The sequence below is a fragment of the Hylaeus volcanicus genome, chromosome 4 (genome assembly GCF_026283585.1).
Source record: "Hylaeus volcanicus isolate JK05 chromosome 4, UHH_iyHylVolc1.0_haploid, whole genome shotgun sequence".
Taxonomy (NCBI): Eukaryota; Metazoa; Arthropoda; class Insecta; order Hymenoptera; family Colletidae; genus Hylaeus; species Hylaeus volcanicus.
In genome coordinates this window covers 5885485-5903598 of record NC_071979.1, presented here as the reverse complement: position 1 = coordinate 5903598, position 18114 = coordinate 5885485, and the positions used below count along the sequence as shown (strand labels likewise).

Genomic DNA, 18114 nt, shown 5'->3' with positions numbered 1-18114 from the left:
ATCGAAAACCTTTAAAATTCAACAAAGTTGCAAACTTGAAGCTTCCCGTTACGATATTGGCATTTTCTAGAGGAAACAGGGTTGCAAATCGGGAATCTTTTAAATTCAACAAAGTCGCAAACCTTGTATGTAGTTATTGCAGCGAAATGAAGGGAAATTAAAGGAAATTACATGTGGATATGAAGGGAAATTGTTAGAACGTTAGAAAGGACTGTAGATTTATTAGTATGAGTGGCTTTGGGCATCGACTTTACAGTTTAATGTTATATTCTTTGAGGATGTGTTCCGTTTCATGGACCAAGAAATATTTAGCGGTCAAAAATTGAATTAATTTTGGAAGCTTTGATCAGAACCCTTGCAATTTTCCAGCAGTAGCGCCATCGGTGAGAAAATACCCAAGTTTGTAGTGAAAATAGTTCTCACCGTTGCTGCTAAATGGCGCCACTGATACGTTTTAATTATTATTTTACTTTTATAAATTTATAATTAATACGATTCTTTGCTTTATGAAACTACAAGATATCAGTTAATATCGAAGCTGTGAAGATGTTACCGCGTCTCCTGATGGCTAGAATTTCAAGAAACAAAATACAATATGTTAGCACATCTTGAAAATAACAAATTCAAACCTCTATAATATAGAGTCTATATCAATTCACACGCTTCTTAAAAGAACCCAATATAAAAGAATTAAAAACTGTGATCTTATATTAATATAACCAATTACGGCCAAAAATCCTAATAACTATTTGTATCTTCAACTAGCGACTGATCAGTTCAATAAGTAGATATTATATCATAATATGTTAGTATAGTTAGTTAGTATGACTATTAGTATAGTCCAGTATCTAACATAACCTTGTGACTTTTAAAAACTCGTGGTGAGTCAAAACATAATAAGATAAAGCGTATGTATGTCATGCATTTCTTGAATAAAATAAGTACAAGGATAGCATACAACAGTACAGTATAATAATATTGCAGTAATTATGAAGCTGCCCTACACCTTGATTCATCTCGTTTTATTTGATATTTGCATATATTCTCACTGTAGAATTGTAATTGTATAAAACGGTAAACTGCAAAAATTTTGAATTTGTATTTATTCGAGGTGCAAAGTTTTGTTGCTTCGACCCTGTCTCGGGTCATATGGTCGTGTTACTAGAATCCAGGCGAACATAACCTGAAATACGATCTAGTATCTTTCGGAAAACTTTGTGAACGTATCCTGAGGAATAAAACTTGGTTTCCTTAAATAAATATGTAACAGTCGATTAAATAAAATTAGAACGTACACCTTGAATAAAGTGATTTTATATTCACGTTATTTTCGGCAAATTGCTATAAAATATTCTACAAATAGTCCTGCAAAGACGTTTGTTCGTGAAGGGTTGAAAATTCAATTGATGACCAATCAAATTTTACTTGATAGAATTCACGTTTGAACATAAATAGGCGGTCATACTTTTCAAATGTTTCGTAAACGTTTAATCTGCGATAATTTAACTTAGGTCCATTGTTACTTTCTAGAGGTATTATTAAAACAATTAAAAAGATAACGTCAGTCGTTAAGATTTATTCGAGTTATTCGCCATTGGGTATTTTTCGCGTGAATAAGTATATCGTTATATGTGGAGCCACTCGTCAGGTCTTATATGTCGTCCGCTATCTCCCGTTTCTGAATAGCAGAAGACATCATCTCGCGGGAACCAATCACGAGCGTAGCCCGTTCTTCTTTGGTTTCTGGTATTCCTTCTGACGTGCACACTTATTTGGCTGGTAGAGGTTCATTTTTTTATTGTAAAGTTTATTGAGAGAATGGCAGCTCAGTGGATACGAAACTCAGTAAGTAACATGTGCCGATCAAGAAACCCTCGGAACAGTCAGTGTCCTAAGCGTAACCCTACTTCTTCCCAAATTGAAAGGTTAGAATTCTCTACAGATTGGTTATATATCCGTCTGCTTGGCTGTAATATCTTGGCAGTCTCTCCTATTCTTATATCATTCATCGTTTCCACTTTTTCATTTTTCGAATATCAATTTCCGATCATGTTCCTGGTATCCTATTCTACGACGTACGACGTCGTTCGTTGCATGTCCTTCTCGATAATTGTGAATTACATCGATATTTTATTAACAGATTCCGAAAATCGGAGTTGGTCGCTTTTATAGCAGTAAAGTTCAGAAATGTACCCTTATCCCTGGAGACGGTATCGGACCCGAAATTTCTGCTGCTGTTCAAAAGATCTTTGACACTGCCAAGGTAGGGTGGGTTTTTCTTTTCTCTTTAACTTTTACATAAAACATTAATGTAACGACGTTTCTCTTGTGCACGGAATTTTTTATGTAATGTGCATGTCAATGAGTTAGAAGTAGTAATGTTTATTGATGGCAACACTTTTATTACATTTTTTACTGCAATAGTTATCACGAACCAAATGTTTATACACATTGATTTATGGATTATTCGTGGTTTGAATCTTACAAGGTGACCCTATTTGTCCTACTACTAACCTTAAAGAGTTTATTTTAATCTTGCTCTTATACAGGTTGATCCAATTGTAGGCTAATTCAGTCTGCTCTTATTGTAGTTAAGGTATGTTTTTTTATTTTGTATATTTTTTTTTATATATATGTAAAAACATGTATCATATTTGTATGTCATATTCGAGTAACTTAGTGCATGGATTTATATAAGTTTGTTTATATACAATGGCGATGTATCAATTGCTTTTTATGTCCTGAGAGAACTATGCAACATTTCTTAGCACGAATGAACAAATTTGAGTGGTAACAATCATAGGTCTTCTATTGCATAACAGTATTACTCAACTTGTAGTATTTACAACTACAGGCTCGTATATTTTATGCTTTCACGCGATAGTACTAATAAAAATAATTGTGTTTACTTTTAGATAAGGTATTAACTAAACATTTTCATTTCTTTGATACATTGTTTTACATTGATAAAGTTATCTTATATACCAGGTGCCGATAGAGTGGGAATCTGTTGATGTAACACCGGTAAAAGGTCCAGATGGGAAATTTGGTATTCCACAAGCTGCCATTGACTCGGTCAACAGGAATAAAATTGGTTTGAAAGGACCATTGATGACTCCTATTGGAAAAGGACACAGATCGTTGAATCTTGCATTGAGAAAGTAAGAATGATTTTATCTTTGTGTAATTAAGAGCAATTTAATTCACTTGTCTCGTACACGCGAGAATATTGTCTCAATCTTAATGCGGCTGTCTTGAATTGTTTGCGTTACATAATTGTGAATGCCATCATAGACTCATGTTATTTGAATTATTTAACTAAATTTAGATTGAATTCTAATCAGCCTTGAAATAATAGATAGAAACTTGTATATTTCCATTAAACATTATATTAATAATTACTCTTTTCCAGAGAATTCAACTTGTACGCCAATGTGCGACCATGTCGTTCCTTAGAAGGTTACAAAACATTGTACGACAATGTTGATGTTGTCACCATTCGAGAAAACACAGAGGGAGAATACTCTGGTATAGAACACGAGATTGTAGAAGGAGTTGTACAGTCTATAAAATTGATTACAGAAGAAGCTTCTAGTAGAGTAGCAGAATTTGCTTTCCAATATGCACAGGATAATAATAGGAAAAAGGTACTTGATTGGAATTTTGTAAAACAAAATTTTCAATTGTTTTAAGTAATCGAGAATTTGTAACCGCGTTCATAGGTAACCGCTGTACACAAAGCAAATATAATGAGGATGTCGGACGGTTTGTTCTTGAGATGCTGTCGAGATGCTGCACAGAAATTTCCTAACATTAAATTTGAAGAAAGATATCTGGATACAGTGTGTTTAAACATGGTTCAAGATCCGAGTCAATACGATGTACTCGTAATGCCTAACTTATACGGAGACATTCTGTCCGATATGTGCGCTGGACTTGTAGGAGGGCTTGGTCTCACGCCAAGTGGAAATATTGGCTTGAACGGTGCCTTGTTCGAATCTGTATGCATTAGCTATTGATAATAATTGATTGTTATATATGCGTAACGTGCGATTTGATAATAATATTTTTATTTAAAACCAGGTACACGGAACTGCTCCAGATATTGCAGGTCAAGATAAGGCAAATCCCACGGCATTATTGCTGTCTGCCGTAATGATGCTTAAACATATGGGATTGAATAAACAAGCAGTTATCATCGAAAACGCTGCCTACGAAACAATTAAAGAAGGCAAATGTTTAACGGGTGATCTTGGAGGATCGGCAAAATGTAGCGAATATACTAATGAAATTTGCAAGAAAGTTGCAGCATTAACGAAATAGATAATATGAAGTTGTTTGGAAATAAACTGCCAAATACTCGTAGCAATAATACGCGTGAGATCAGATGCTGTTTTCAAACGTCTCTGTAATTATTGGTTTTAAAAATGCATTCAGTGTACATGTACCGAATGGATCTGCAATTTCATTAAACGAACTGCAGAAGTTTCCGTTGTAGAAATATGTCGTCGGTTCACACACATTTAGATAATTTTTGCCGAGTACTTGTATTAGTTTATCGTGAAGTATTATGTTACTCAACTTCGTGAATCGTGAATTTACTAATTGTGTAATAGCATGTATTGTTATTTCATTGTGATTAAATGCACGCAGTTCGATCGCGTGTGTTGACTGAATGTACTTCCATGTATGTTTGTCACACCATATTCGTTGTTATCGAAGATTCCAATAGAAGAATCTATCCAAGAAATAGGCGTGTATATTGATCTAGGAACACTGTATAATACTTTTAAATGAAATTGTTATGAAAGTAACGCGGCCTCGAGGAGGAGTTTCAAGAAATCAACAACATTGCGCAGTATTACAAATAAATAAAATATTATAAATCGTGTCGTTTATTATTTAGAGGTTACACTGTTTCCACATTTTGGAACGAGATGGCTCCGAGAGCGTTAACGCGAGTAGTGTAAGAACTTTCCGATATTTTTCCGTACATTAAAGAAAAAGGAAAGAAAGATAATGATTGTAGAGAGGGGATCCTTCCAGTATCAACAGTTTCACCCCCTTGCGGTGTTGTGGTATAGCTTCCCTCCCCAACCACTTCATAATTCCCCTCTACTTCTGCTGCCACTGTACAGTATGCTTCTCAGGAAATCTCTCAAGTATATATAAGAAAAGTTGTCGGCTATATTTCACCGGCGAAGGGAGAGAGGAAAGACCCGGTGTCATCTTCGCTGCTCGTTAATTCTTTTCGTGATTTATCGAGACTCTCCGAGCGAGTAATGACTGACTCCTTATAAATTTTTGATATTAGATTCTCCTTTCAAGTGTGATATATAGACCAATGAACCATGTTGCATTAAATTTTTCTTAAAACTGATACACCATCGATATCCCTTCGTTCCTGAAATTTTTCCATCGAAAACAACGAACAAAGTAAATGGTAATTTCTATAAATATTACAGGAAACATTTGAATCACACAGAGTGTTCGTTGTTTTCGAGATATTTGTTATGGTCTTCCTCTTGTAACTTCTTTAATTTTACGAATTTTTTAATAAAATTTAAATTGTGTATTTTTAAAAGTATATCATAAATGTATAGAGAAATTCGATTTTTTTTAGACTACAAGGTAGAAAGAATCTTTAAACGCAAGAACGTAGATTTTAAGATAATCGTTCGACAAAGGTGACAATTTTGAAATAAGATTAACGAGCGTCTCGACGATTACGGGGTCGTAGGGGTTGCAAGTGCAAGACGCGATGCGCATCATCCCCCACACCCTAAACCGAACCGGTCGCAACGAGTAGTTACACAAAGGTGGAACACTCGAGCGAAGTGTGGAAAGCGACGCATGCATATTCAGCATCGAGGCCGACGTAGTCATAGGAATAATAAAAATTCGAGGGTTGAAATTATTTAGATTTATGCCCGCTCTCTTGTCCTCGTGCCGGCGGTGACGAGAAGCGATTCGATTCCGGGGAACAAATTTCATGCATTATTCAGGACCTGCCGCAATGCACCCCAGTCAATGGAACCGATCCTTTGGAAAAAGTCGTTTTTAATCTCTCGCCGCGTTCCAATAATGCGCATGCACCCGCTCGTTCCGCTTTCACCCCTTTATGAACGGAAACCGTGTTTTCTGCCTTAAACGCGGAAGCGACTGGGATCCTGAACAATGCACCGGGATTTACTGGGTATCTCTGAAACCCCTGTACGAACCTTCAAGTCTGTGGTTTTGTTTCGTACATTTGTCTTCGTTGCTACTTTAGTAATTATTGTAACACGTTCGTTGCCAGGCTGAAACTCGTGAACATTTCTACGAAGTTAACATTTTATTTCGAAACTATCGAAAATCGGATAATTTAATATTTAATTATCATTACATGTAAATAAATTATTCCGTAGCATAAAGATTTCTAACTTCACGCCATTCACGCGACACGAAAGACTTGCTTTCCTGCAAATATACGATCGATTAGATTCTGGATTTTATTACCTATCGTCGATTGGTTTCGTCGCTGACAGGTTGTTCACTTAATTAATCATTCCGTGGTACGTTCTATAATCGCCTTACAACGGATTAACTGGCCCGACGGCAGCTGCCGGGAGGAAAGTTTTATTTCATTATTTTTCACCGGCTCTATCAGACGACAGTTTTAGTCGAGCACAGTCCGCTAACTCGTTCATGTCGCACGCCAAAAGCGAAACAATGAGAAATCAAGGTGTTCTCGCCATCGTTGCAATCCTGATAGTTTCCATCAATGGACGGGTTTACTACTTGCAGAATCCAGATGGAAATCGATACGGTGGCTTGGCTTACCCCGTTCCGAATGAACAATCTTCGCGCGATCTGGATCTGAGCTTCTACGCCGGGGAAGACGAAGCCGAGAACATGATACACCCTGTTAAAAAGGTGAGGGCATCTCTTCTTTTTCTTATATTAATGCATTTTCCTGTCAAACGTGGGAGGAACTAGCATGAAACTAATGAAGCTAATAAAGTTAATAAAGCTGAACAAGGTGATAGCTTATCTAATTTTTTGTTATATAACACGGAGATAGAGAAATTAATTTTAGTGATAAATTGAATCGTCCTCGTCTCCTTTAAACTAAATCATCAGGCTTTAATATAGTATTAATAAGATTTTCTAAAAAATGATATCATATATAGCTTCGTGGAGATTTTCCCTTTAATTCCCCTTCATTTCCTGGTAGATTTCCAATTAACTTCCCTTCATTTCCTGACACATTTCCCATTAACTCCCCATCATTTTCCTTTAATATCCCTTCATTTCTGTGACATATCCCCTTAATTTCCTTTCATTTCCTGGCACATTTCCCATTAACTTCTCATTATTTCCTGATATACAGTTCGCTTTAATTTCCCTTCATTTCCTGCAATATTTCCATTCAATTTCACTCTATTTTTTGACACATATCCCATTAATTTCCCTTCATTTCCTGGCACATATCCCTTTAATTTCCCCCCGTTTCCGTGACATTTCCCGTTAATTTCCATTAAAATTCCTTCTACTGAAAATATGTACCGAAAATATGCCCCTTGAATTAGGCATCCCATGCTTACACATATGTCGGGCCGGTTGCCTACTCATAGGCGCAAACGTGCCACCTCTTCGCATATCATGTGCTCCTGATACCAGGAGTAAAAATCCGACATTTTCCATCACAATTTTGAGAGGAGCGATTTGCAACATTGTTGGGTTTGCAACATTATTGGGTTTGCAACATTGTGGAAGTTTGAGAGGAGCGATTTGCAACATTGTTGACTTTGCCAAAATGCAAAATTGGCCAGTAATTCCGAAATTTAGCAAAAATTAGCCCCTTGAATTAGGCAACCTGTACTGACAGACATGTCGAACCGGTTGCCTGTCCGTAGGCGCAAGGAGTAAAATTCTGACCAAAATTCGATACGTACCAGATTTCCTTCGTGCCACCTCTTCACATATCATGTTCTCCTGATACCAGGAGTAAAATGCGGCGCGATTTCGATACATGTGTACACGTGGGTACAGCTGTGGGGACGTGTTAGAAGGTATTAGGAGATGTTAGGACATGTTAGGAGATGTCAGGAGATGATGGGAGATGTTAGGAGAACGGCACCGGCGGCCTGAACGATAAGTAAGCGAAATATTAGTTGTCATCAAGTAGGCGCGAGTATGCCCCTCTTCGATATCAACCGTAGTTAGCCAGTTTGTAGGCCCGGTTGCTACACCGTAGGCGTGGAGGTGCCCCTGGTATACAGCAACCGATGTTAGCCTGCTTGTCGGTTCGGTTGTCATTTCGTAGGCGCAGAGTTACCCCTTTTATGCGGCAACCTATGCTAGTCGGTTTGTCGGTTCGGTTGCCATCTCGTAGGCGCAGGAATGCCCAGTATGCGGCAACGAGAAGTAGCTTGTTTCTCTATTCCGCGTTGTTGCCGCGTACTTGATTGCTGAAGGATTATGATAATACTTGAAAAACTAATTGCAACTGCGATTGTATCGATTACTACTTTATTTTTATTAAAAATCACAATCAAATAATTTCAGAATTTTATTATAGAAAATATATCGTTATTAATACTTTCTGTATTTGAGTTTTGTTTTAACTAGTACCGTGAAAAAGAGTAAATAGGCAATGTATATTTAAAAATAAGGGACTAATATATGCTATAATATTTACAATATTCATGTCATACATACGTTTGTAGCACTTTACTTTGTCCAGTGAAATCTTCTCCAGGAATCTCTTTGTCGACGTTGATGAATAAAACCGTTGGTTGCTAATCGATTTAATTAAACCAGGACAATGAGTGGCCAAACGTTAATCTGATTAATTGTAAAATGTCCGAATAAATATTAGCCCCCGTTCGACGTTAATTGCAACGCATATCATAAATGTCATATTGGTGTCCGAATCAGGTATACACGCTCGCGCCGTCAGAAAAGCCGTTCGTCGAGGTGAACAAAGAGGAGTTACCACTTGCACGTTACAAATTAGTCCAGGCACCCGTTAAGAGGGTTGGATTGGACGATATCATCGTTGTTCCCGAGCAGGGTCGCAAAACTGTGAAAATTGATGGCAACAACAAGGGTGAAGTAATCTTGGAACTTCGCGTAATCGCCAATCACGACACCGTTTGATCAAGTTCGCGGGAAAGTGTAAAGAATACTCCAAAAGAGACTTTAGAATTTTCTTTAATAAAATACAAATGGTATAATATATCCGTTTTTTTGTTATTTTAACCTTTCGCACTGTAGTCGTTTTCTTAGTTTGTTCTGTGGCAATTAGGATTAAAAGAGGATCAAAGTTTTGACCCTTCAACCCTTTATTTATTGAATTTCTCGAAAGCTTTTGAAATCTAGGCGTCCATCTCGATCTTATATCATCTTATAGAGTTGTCTCTAACAAGTTTCCAAGAGAAGAAAAAACACAAGCATAAGCTGAAGTGGACTCGAAAGTCGCAAATAGGTTTCGAAGGGTTCAATTAATACAGTACCACGAGAAAATTAACGTGACTTACAAGTCCCGTCAGTAAATAAAGGGTTAAGTTATACTCAAGAGCCATTCAAAAAATTGCAAATTGTTCAACCCCCAAAAATCGCTAAATGCCATCACAAAGATCCAAAGCCTAAAGCTTGACGTTGCCAAGATTCTTAGGCCTACGTTTAATACCGACCTTGGATTCAGGAATGGTAATCCTACTCGCGAAGTCGTACGTTGATCGAGATCCGTTCCACGGATTGGTCTGTCTTTGACGGAGAGTCGACAGAGCACAATTAAGGGAACACGAGACCTCGTTGTGTGTGTGTGTGCGCGCACGGATTGACAAGAGATACGTGGCTTTTAGGGACGAGGGCAAATCTGACGGGAGATATCGATCTCCCTCGACTCGTTTGCAAAGGCTGAATGTAAAACTTCGCCTCGGTGTTTGCACGCGGTTAGATCGATGGAGCATGCTCCAAGCAGGAATCCATATCTGACGTTGGGGAGAATTCGCGCGGAGCGTGAAGCGTTTTCCAAAAGGTGCTTTTTAGGATTATGTTTTTCGACACTAAACCTATCGATGATTTAAGGTCGATCCACGCTATACGACACGGACCGACACCGACACGACAAAACATTAAAACACGCGTTTTAATGGAACTATTCACACTTGACACCGACCTGAACGTTCCGTCAACGGGAACAGTGTGAATAGTTCCATTAACACGCGTGTTTGAATGTTTCGTCGTGTCGGTACCGGTACGTGTCGTTGCTGGAACGTGACGGTCCGTGTCGTATTGTCTGAATCGACCTTTATTCGTACTTATTTCTGTAGCGATCAGCCAAATGACTAGTCTTAAAGACGCTTTTTTCAATCACAGTATCACTGTTAAGTTTTAATATATTTATTTCTTAAAGTTACGAAACCGAGATTACGCTATATACAATTTTGACATGGGTCGCACTTCGAGAAATGACAGTAGAGAGAAAAATAGCCAAACGAACTCTTCGCGTAGGATAGGTGATAAACGATGTCGCGGTAAACTCAAAGTGTAAAATATACTGATTATAATTTAACCAAGAATTTAACGATTACTTACTTTCTGATCCAACAAAACAGGAACCTCCAAAAAGTCAATTTTTCATCGAGACAAATCCAGAAACCTGGCATAAGGTCGAGAGGCTGACGAAGTGGTGTGACTGAATGCGACGCTCCTTTTGCGTGTGCGTTCCTTTCGAGGGTGCTCTTGATTATAACGAGCCTGGCGCATTCAGCAAGGTGAGGAAGCTGACTTCCCCTTCCCTCTGCGTTCTCTGTTTTTCACCCTTTCGAGAGTTCGAGTTCAGCGTGCAGCTGGACCCTTCCATAGATGCATATACCGAGTCTGTGTACAGGGCGCAGAGAAAATATTTGTCACGACCCTCGCGGTCGAATCTATGCGTTTCGTTAGAAAAAAATTTGTTGTAACACCTACACATTCAATCATAATTTCTTTTTTATTTCTATGTATTCTGCTTGACAAAGGGAAAAAAGATTCGTGAGAAACCATTCTGGTGTGACGACGTGATCTTGAATTATAATTTATATTTTATTTGTAGGAGGATAATATAATTGAAATTCAATTTCAATTTTTATTTTACTTTTACGTTTCTACTTGACAAGATTCTGAGATGTTCATGAGAAATCATGTTGTTCCTAAATTTTGATTTTGACTTATAATTACTTTTCTATTTTTATTTATTTCGTTTGATGGGAGTATAAAATATATTTAATTAAATTTCAATTGTTATCTTGAATTATAATTTATATTTTATTTGTAGGAGGATAATATAATTGAAATTCAATTTCAATTTTTATTTTATTTTTACGTTTCTACTTGACAAGATTCTGAGATGTTCATGAGAAATCATGTTGTTCCTAAATCTTGATTTTGACTTATAATTACTTTTCTATTTTTATTTATTTCGTTTGATGGGAGTATAAAATAATTTTAATTAAATTTCAAGTGTTATTTTATTTCTACGTTTCTGCTTCATAAGATTTTGAAAAGTTCGCGAGAAACTATATCGTTCCAACATCTTGAACATGAATCATAATTTCTTTTCTATTTTTATGTATTTTGTTTAATGGAAGTATCAAATAATTAAAATTAAATTTCAATTTCCATTTTATTTCCACGTTTCTACTCCACGAGAAGATGAAATGTCCATATTGTCCCTATTTATAATAATAAATAATACACATAAGATAAATATGATGAATCTACAAACAAAAATTTCTTTACGAATATAATTTTAATTATTTACTCACTTGTTCGCTATCATATGGAAGTATCATATCAAACATGGTTACAACTGGTCCGACAATCGTAAAACATAATAAATAATAAACAAATAAATAACAACATAAATTGTCACAAATGAACGCGTACCAAAAACAATAACATCAGTATAAAGGGGTGCGGGGCTTACGAAAAGAATGTTTTGCTGTCTCAGACACATTTCGTGCTCGCAGTGGAAGGGATAGGGATTTCTCCGACGCAGTTGAGTCGCATTACTTTTATTACGTTTAATATACACGTCGAATACTTTCTATTAGTACATATAGATACAATAGAACGCTACTATAATATGTACAGCGCATATCACATACAGTCGAATTCGGAGAGGAGCCTCTCTGCCCCCAGAAGAGAATCTCTAAGATCTCCCGTCTCCTTCCTAAGAGGTGACTCTTTAAATCGAGTCTCGAATGTAACGATAGGAAAAAGTCTGTTAGAGAATGGTGAAAAGTTAGAGTCGCAAAGATTGCCGAACCAAAGACTCGGTGTCTCGAAAGTGCCATGCTGCGATATCAAAAGGTTAGTTCCGTGCTGGTTAATCGTGGCTCGAAAAGGATCCTCGAGAAATCGGTCAGATTAGAACTGGTTACGTTCAAAACATCGTCGCTGACTATGAGATGTATTAGGTTGTCCGAAAAGTTTCTTTCGTTTTATTAATAATTAATTCATACACAATATTTCGTGTTTTATGTTACATTACAAAATTGTGCACAATTCATTTCGCTCCATTACTGTTACAGCATCAATGTCTAAGAAATTAGATTGTCTATTTATATAAACACTGCCACAGAAAATAATTGAATGCAACTGACGAAAGAAACTTTTCGGACAACCTAATACTTTTAAAAGAACTTCTACGAATTTTTTAAAAATAACGAATCGAGCTTCAACGTGGCCATATACATGACTTTCCGCGTACAATTTTCCATCGAAAACAATTATTCGTTATCACTGGACTGCGGATCTTTATGAAAAATAAAATTTTCGCGAACGTGCCTAAATAGGAATTTATTTTATTCTGCAAATATTGTAACATAAACTTTACTTTCGATCATTTTTATATTCTTGTATATTGTTTGCATTTAGTAGCTTCTTGCACATTCAAATTTTCTATAAACGCATCGAGATCCGCGGTCTAGTTATCACCAAATATCAAAATGCATCAAAGTGCGTCAGCACGTTGAACATAAACTGGAAAGTAGAAAGAACACCTGTGGAGAAAGCAAACGCGTGCAATTCATTTCGGTTATTATCATTCGTGTCGATGACGTATATTAGAAAACAGAATGGTAGATCCAATCAGATATTCGAGGCCCGACGAAGCCTCGTTTAGTATCAATCGAGAGGATTCGATCGTTTTGACGACGATAACGTTCAGAGCTTCCTATATTACCGTGAACGACGTAGTCGAGTGATGTCTGAGTCTATACCTATTCGTGCAGACGAGATCGGAAGATATTCGTTCGATTTTCGCGAGTTATTCGGTTACTTGCGAAGCCTGCTCGCTCGCGGGATCCCCCTTGGGCTCTTTCACGTAGTCGACGACCAGCTCGAGGCCAATCAACGCTCGCAGATCCTTCTTCCCTTCTTCCTGACTCGACGACGTGGCGGCGGTGTTCTCCGTTTTCGGGAATCTTTCGTCTGGTTTGCAACAAAATTTCGTATCGATTAGTAACTTCCTTTCCAGCCGGTGCACAACTGAGAGGGTTTGTGCTTGCTAAACTTTAAAATTGCTGTACTTAACATCTTACGTAGATTTTAATCAATATCTTTCGGAATTTCCATTTGAAGCACACTGTGGCATTTTTGAAATGTCGTTAAATATCTGTTAAAAATTGAATTAATGCAGGTTCGATAGTCTCGGAGTATCTGTTTTTAAAATAGTGAAGAATAACATCGCAAAAGACGTTCCTTTTTATGAAGGAGTATCGAAATTCAATTTTTCTCTGTGCATTGTCAATGTTCTTTTTACATTAGAAGAACTGCTTCTACATATATCCATCTCGTGGATATAACTGAAAATATTATAAATTTTAAGTATACCAAGATAATTAGACTGGTGTTTCAAGCTGAAGTTTCTGAAGTTTCGTAGATGGTAGTTTCTAAAATTTCTTTGTAAAAAGTCCATTTCCAAAAAAAGGAACGTCTTTCGCAATGTTATTTTTCGCTACTTTAGAAGCAGAAACTCTGAGACTATCGAACCTGTGCCAATTCACTTTTTAATATATATTTAACAACATTTCAAACATGGCCCTACAGTGAAAATTCCAAAAAAGTATCAATTAAAAGCTAAGAAAAATGTTCAGTTTATCAACCAACCCTCTCAGTTGTACACTGGTCCCCAAAATCGTTCAAGCTCCTTATTGTTAGTGAAAAGCTCTGTCGCGTATGGGCGACGTGGCGTCCGAGACGTGTTAAGAAAATGTACAACAACAAAAATCGAAAATTTCCGGATCTCCGGAAGAAGTTAGCTAGAGAATTATAGAAGTCAAGCTCCCGGAACATCGGAGTATCTTACCCAAAGGACACGGTTACATCTGGAAGTCTTGGTTTTTAGAGCGAACCAAAGGTTTCTCCGATCTTCCTTCCTTTTTTATTTCTTACTCAGATACTTAACCTCAGTTATCAATCTTAATTAGGAACGAATCAGAGCATGCCTTCTTAAATCTTGTCAGACGACCACGCAACAAGCTCCAAAGCCACGCAACACCGAACGCAAACACCGAAAGCAATCACTCACTGTTATCACCATCCTTCGGACTCTCCTCGCTCTCCGTCGTGGACGTTTCGCTTCTCGAGACGTTCTGTGCTTGGCTTATGTTCCTGTACGTCCTGGTCAGGTGTCTGAGGATGTGATTGGTACCGTGCGAGTTCTCCTCCGTGGTCCTCGAGGTGCTCGCTTCGTCCCTAGTCAGATTCAACGGCCTGTTACTGTTGTATTCCTTCGATTGCGGCACGCTGAACGCCGAACAGTGCTTGCCTTTGAACGGTAGCTGCCTCTCGCTGAGCTTCCTATCCCAGATGTGCCCCGACACGCGTAGGTCGATGAAGAAGTGCAGCGGGTCGATGCCTGGATAGGATTGAGGCATCGGATAAGGCGGGTACCAGAGAGGGCTGGGGAGGAAATCAGGGTTCGTCACGTTCCCAGGTAAACCGAATCCCTTAACGCCCTGCAGCATGTCGCAACCCCTCCCGGTGAGTCCGGGGAGAAAATTCCTGGAGAAGTCGAGCTTCTTTTGGTCCGGCAACAGAGGCAGCTCCTGGCCGCCGAGCGTGCTCTTCGTGCGCTCGTCGTAGGTGCTTCGCTCGCTATAACTGCAGTTCTTGCGATCCGCGGTGTGAGTCTCTTCGGGTTTCACCTTCGGCAACTCGCTGGGAAAGATGTTCTCGGGGGGTTGGGCTTGCTCGAAGTGACGCGGTCGCTCGTCGAAGTAACTCCTGCTCTGTTTGCTGAAGTCTGCCTTGTTCTCGTCGACTGGCTTCAGTATATCGCCACCGAAGTTCGGTTTCTGCTCGAAGTTTCCTACTTTGCTCTCTGTCTCGTAACCGTCGCTCTGCTTGCCCCTGTTCTCCAACCTGGCTTCCGTTTGCTGCTGGTGCTGTTGCTGCTGCTGCTGTTGCTGACCGTGAAAGTACTTCTCCTGTTGCTGATGGTGATGGTGATGGTGATGATGGTGTCTCTCCTTCGTGGTCAGTTCCAAAGGGCGATCCCTCGCGTCCCTCCAAGACCTCTTCCGACGTCTCGGCGCGCTCGCTGTTGTTCCCGTCGACGATGCCTCCGTCTTTGCTTGGACGAACGAGCGCAACATCTCGCTGAAGAAGAAGCTGTGAGGCGTCAATGGAACATTGTAGAGGTACGGAGGGGTCGCTGCCAACAGACGGGAGACCAAGTCGCCGCCGGACAGGGAGGCTGGACTCTTCAGGGTCGACGGATCGCCTGTGGTTGTCGTCATGTTGATCGGTTTCGTGGCCTCTAAACTGGAGGAATTGGGAAATTTGAAACTGTTAGACAGAAATTGGACGTCAGCATTGATTGCGCAAGTTATTGAATGGTATTTCGTGGTGCTAGAAAGTGGGGTGAAAATACTACAAGAATTTAATTAGTAAGTATTTTGCTTGGTTATGTTTAAAAACCTACATCGATGTACAAGCGTATACTATTACAAGAATAAATACTACAAGAATTTAATTAGTAAGTATTTTGCTTGGTTATGTTTAAAAACCTACATCGATGTACAAGCGTATCGACCGCATTTTGGTTTGATATTTTATTACGCAACAGCATAATCTACGTTAGAAAAAGGTCACGGTATCATTGAAGATGATTATTTTTGCGCCAAATCTGATAGTTGAATTTTTGCGATAGAGCTTGATTCGTGTTTTGACTCCGATTTGAAGAATTGAGCATTGCAGGGTTAAAATAGAGGATAAAATTTTAAGTTAGCAAAATGTTGTCAGTTGAATTTTTTTAGTATTTACATCTGACTTCAACTGGTAAGCACTTTGGATATATTTTAAAATAAACTGTGTGGGTCTTCTGAGATTGTACATTATTCATTGATATTAGAAAGATTTGATTAAGAATAAGTATTTTTGTAGTCTATTGGTACGATGACCTTCTTCAGATATGTTATAAATTATAGATTATGTAGGATTATAACAGACAAGTATTCATTTACTTTAATATCCATATTTGAAACATTCAAAGCCACGACTATATTAGTCGAATAAAGAGATAATTCACTATTTTTTCATACACGTTGAAAAGTAATTTGAAAACTTAAACTAGAGTACAAAAAAGAAATACTGCAAAGCACCATTTGTTGAACCTTTTACCTCCTTTGTTATATTAATCGAATGTACAGATAATCTACTATTTACACGTTCAAAAATCATTTGACAGTTTCAATTAAAATAGGATATTTTAAAAAATAAACGTTGAAAAGTAATTTAAATACTTAAACAAGAGTATAAAAAACCCTGGCGTATAAAAATACTCCAACCCTTTACCTCCTCTGTTATATTAGTCGAATATACAGATAATCAACTATTTATACATTCAAAAGTAATTTAACGGCTTCGATTAAAATAGTATATCTAAAGAAAATAAAATTCTAAAGTCCTTTCTAGCAAACCCTTAACCTTCACGGACCCAATAGCTTCGCGAACGCATACGCGAGCGGTAGAGGAATACGCCGCGATTCCCCGTAATAATCGAGAGCACAAAACACGAAGGGTATGTACAAATCGGCGGAGTGGAAGCGAGCTACTATTGTTTGGTGAAATTAATTGAATATCCTCCGGTGTTAAGTCTAAGACGAAGCAGACGACGCCTACGACTGGTCGGGAAGGAGGTGGGGTAATACCAGGCTTGCATCGCGTCATCCATTAAGGATTACTAATTTCTGTCAAGTGCACGTTCGGTTTCGCTCGGATGTCTCGCGTGGAATCCTCGAGGAATCCCCGAGAAATCGTTAATGAGAATCCACGGTCTTAGGTATTTCAATTAAACTTCGTGCCGCGGTTGTATGAACAATCGCAGCGAGAACAAATAGTAATTAGAGGGAATGTTCCCGAGATCCGACAGTTGTCGGTGATTAATGCAGTTATAATTTCTTCGAATCGCGTCGGATTCGGTGGCGGCATCTTCGCGACGCTAAGAAACGCGGCTCGGGGAAAAGACGCCCTCGGTTTGCAGGCAACGTTCGTGGCTAGCTTCGAAATCTTCGGACGGGAGTTTCTCAGACGTGTAGAGTAGGAGAGACTGGGTCTATTTGAAACGTGTGAGATAACTTACAAATGGTTGACGATAAGGACAGGGTGTTTAAAGGAAAAACGAACCAGTTATCGAAAACTGTCGTTGTATAAGGGATGTACGCTAACTGAAACTCGAGTTTCCAACCCTCTTTGAGAAACTAAAATAAAGTATTAAAAATTTCTCGCCGCAACATTCTTATTTTCCCAAACGTTTCGACAGAGGTACAGCCTTTGCTTTCTTAACTAATACATAGATCCTCTAATCATCCCCCAATTCTAAGATTTAAAAATCTTCGATCCAACCATCTCTGGAAACTAAAATAAATAAAGTAATAAAAATTCCTCATTACAACATTCTTATTTTTCCAAACGTTTCGACAGAAGTACACTCTTCTCTTTTTTATCCAATACACAGATCCCCTAATTATCCTCCAATTCTAGGATTTAAAAATCTTCGATCCAATCCTCTCTGAGAAAGTAAAATAAATAAAGTAACAAAAACTCTTCGTTACAACATTCTTATTTTTCCAA

General features: G+C 38.3%; 3 protein-coding genes across 5 annotated transcripts in view; 2 read left to right on the top strand and 1 right to left on the bottom strand.

The window, feature by feature from the left end:
- Positions 1-1677: 1677 nt before the first annotated feature.
- LOC128875235 (probable isocitrate dehydrogenase [NAD] subunit alpha, mitochondrial) lies at positions 1678-4886 on the top strand. Its single transcript, XM_054120622.1, has 6 exons — positions 1678-1845; positions 2141-2263; positions 2989-3161; positions 3413-3647; positions 3723-4001; positions 4084-4886. The coding sequence occupies exons 1-6, from the start codon at positions 1819-1821 to the stop codon at positions 4321-4323; spliced, it is 1077 nt and encodes a 358-aa protein (XP_053976597.1). The 5' UTR covers positions 1678-1818; the 3' UTR covers positions 4324-4886.
- A 1720-nt stretch (positions 4887-6606) lies between these two features.
- Positions 6607-9212, top strand: LOC128875236 (uncharacterized). Its single transcript, XM_054120624.1, has 2 exons — positions 6607-6915; positions 8923-9212. The coding sequence occupies exons 1-2, from the start codon at positions 6688-6690 to the stop codon at positions 9142-9144; spliced, it is 450 nt and encodes a 149-aa protein (XP_053976599.1). The 5' UTR covers positions 6607-6687; the 3' UTR covers positions 9145-9212.
- Positions 9213-12031: 2819 nt separating this feature from the next.
- Positions 12032-18114, bottom strand: part of LOC128875133 (uncharacterized) — a 17855-nt gene continuing 11772 nt past the window's right edge. For all 3 annotated transcript variants that reach the window (XM_054120499.1, XM_054120501.1, XM_054120498.1), the window contains exons 2-3: positions 14567-15804; positions 12032-13467 (exon numbers count right to left, since the gene is read on the bottom strand). In XM_054120499.1, the coding sequence (XP_053976474.1) occupies positions 13304-13467; positions 14567-15779 (1377 nt within the window). In that variant the 5' untranslated portion in view covers positions 15780-15804 and the 3' untranslated portion in view covers positions 12032-13303. The remainder of the gene's footprint in view (positions 13468-14566; positions 15805-18114) is intronic.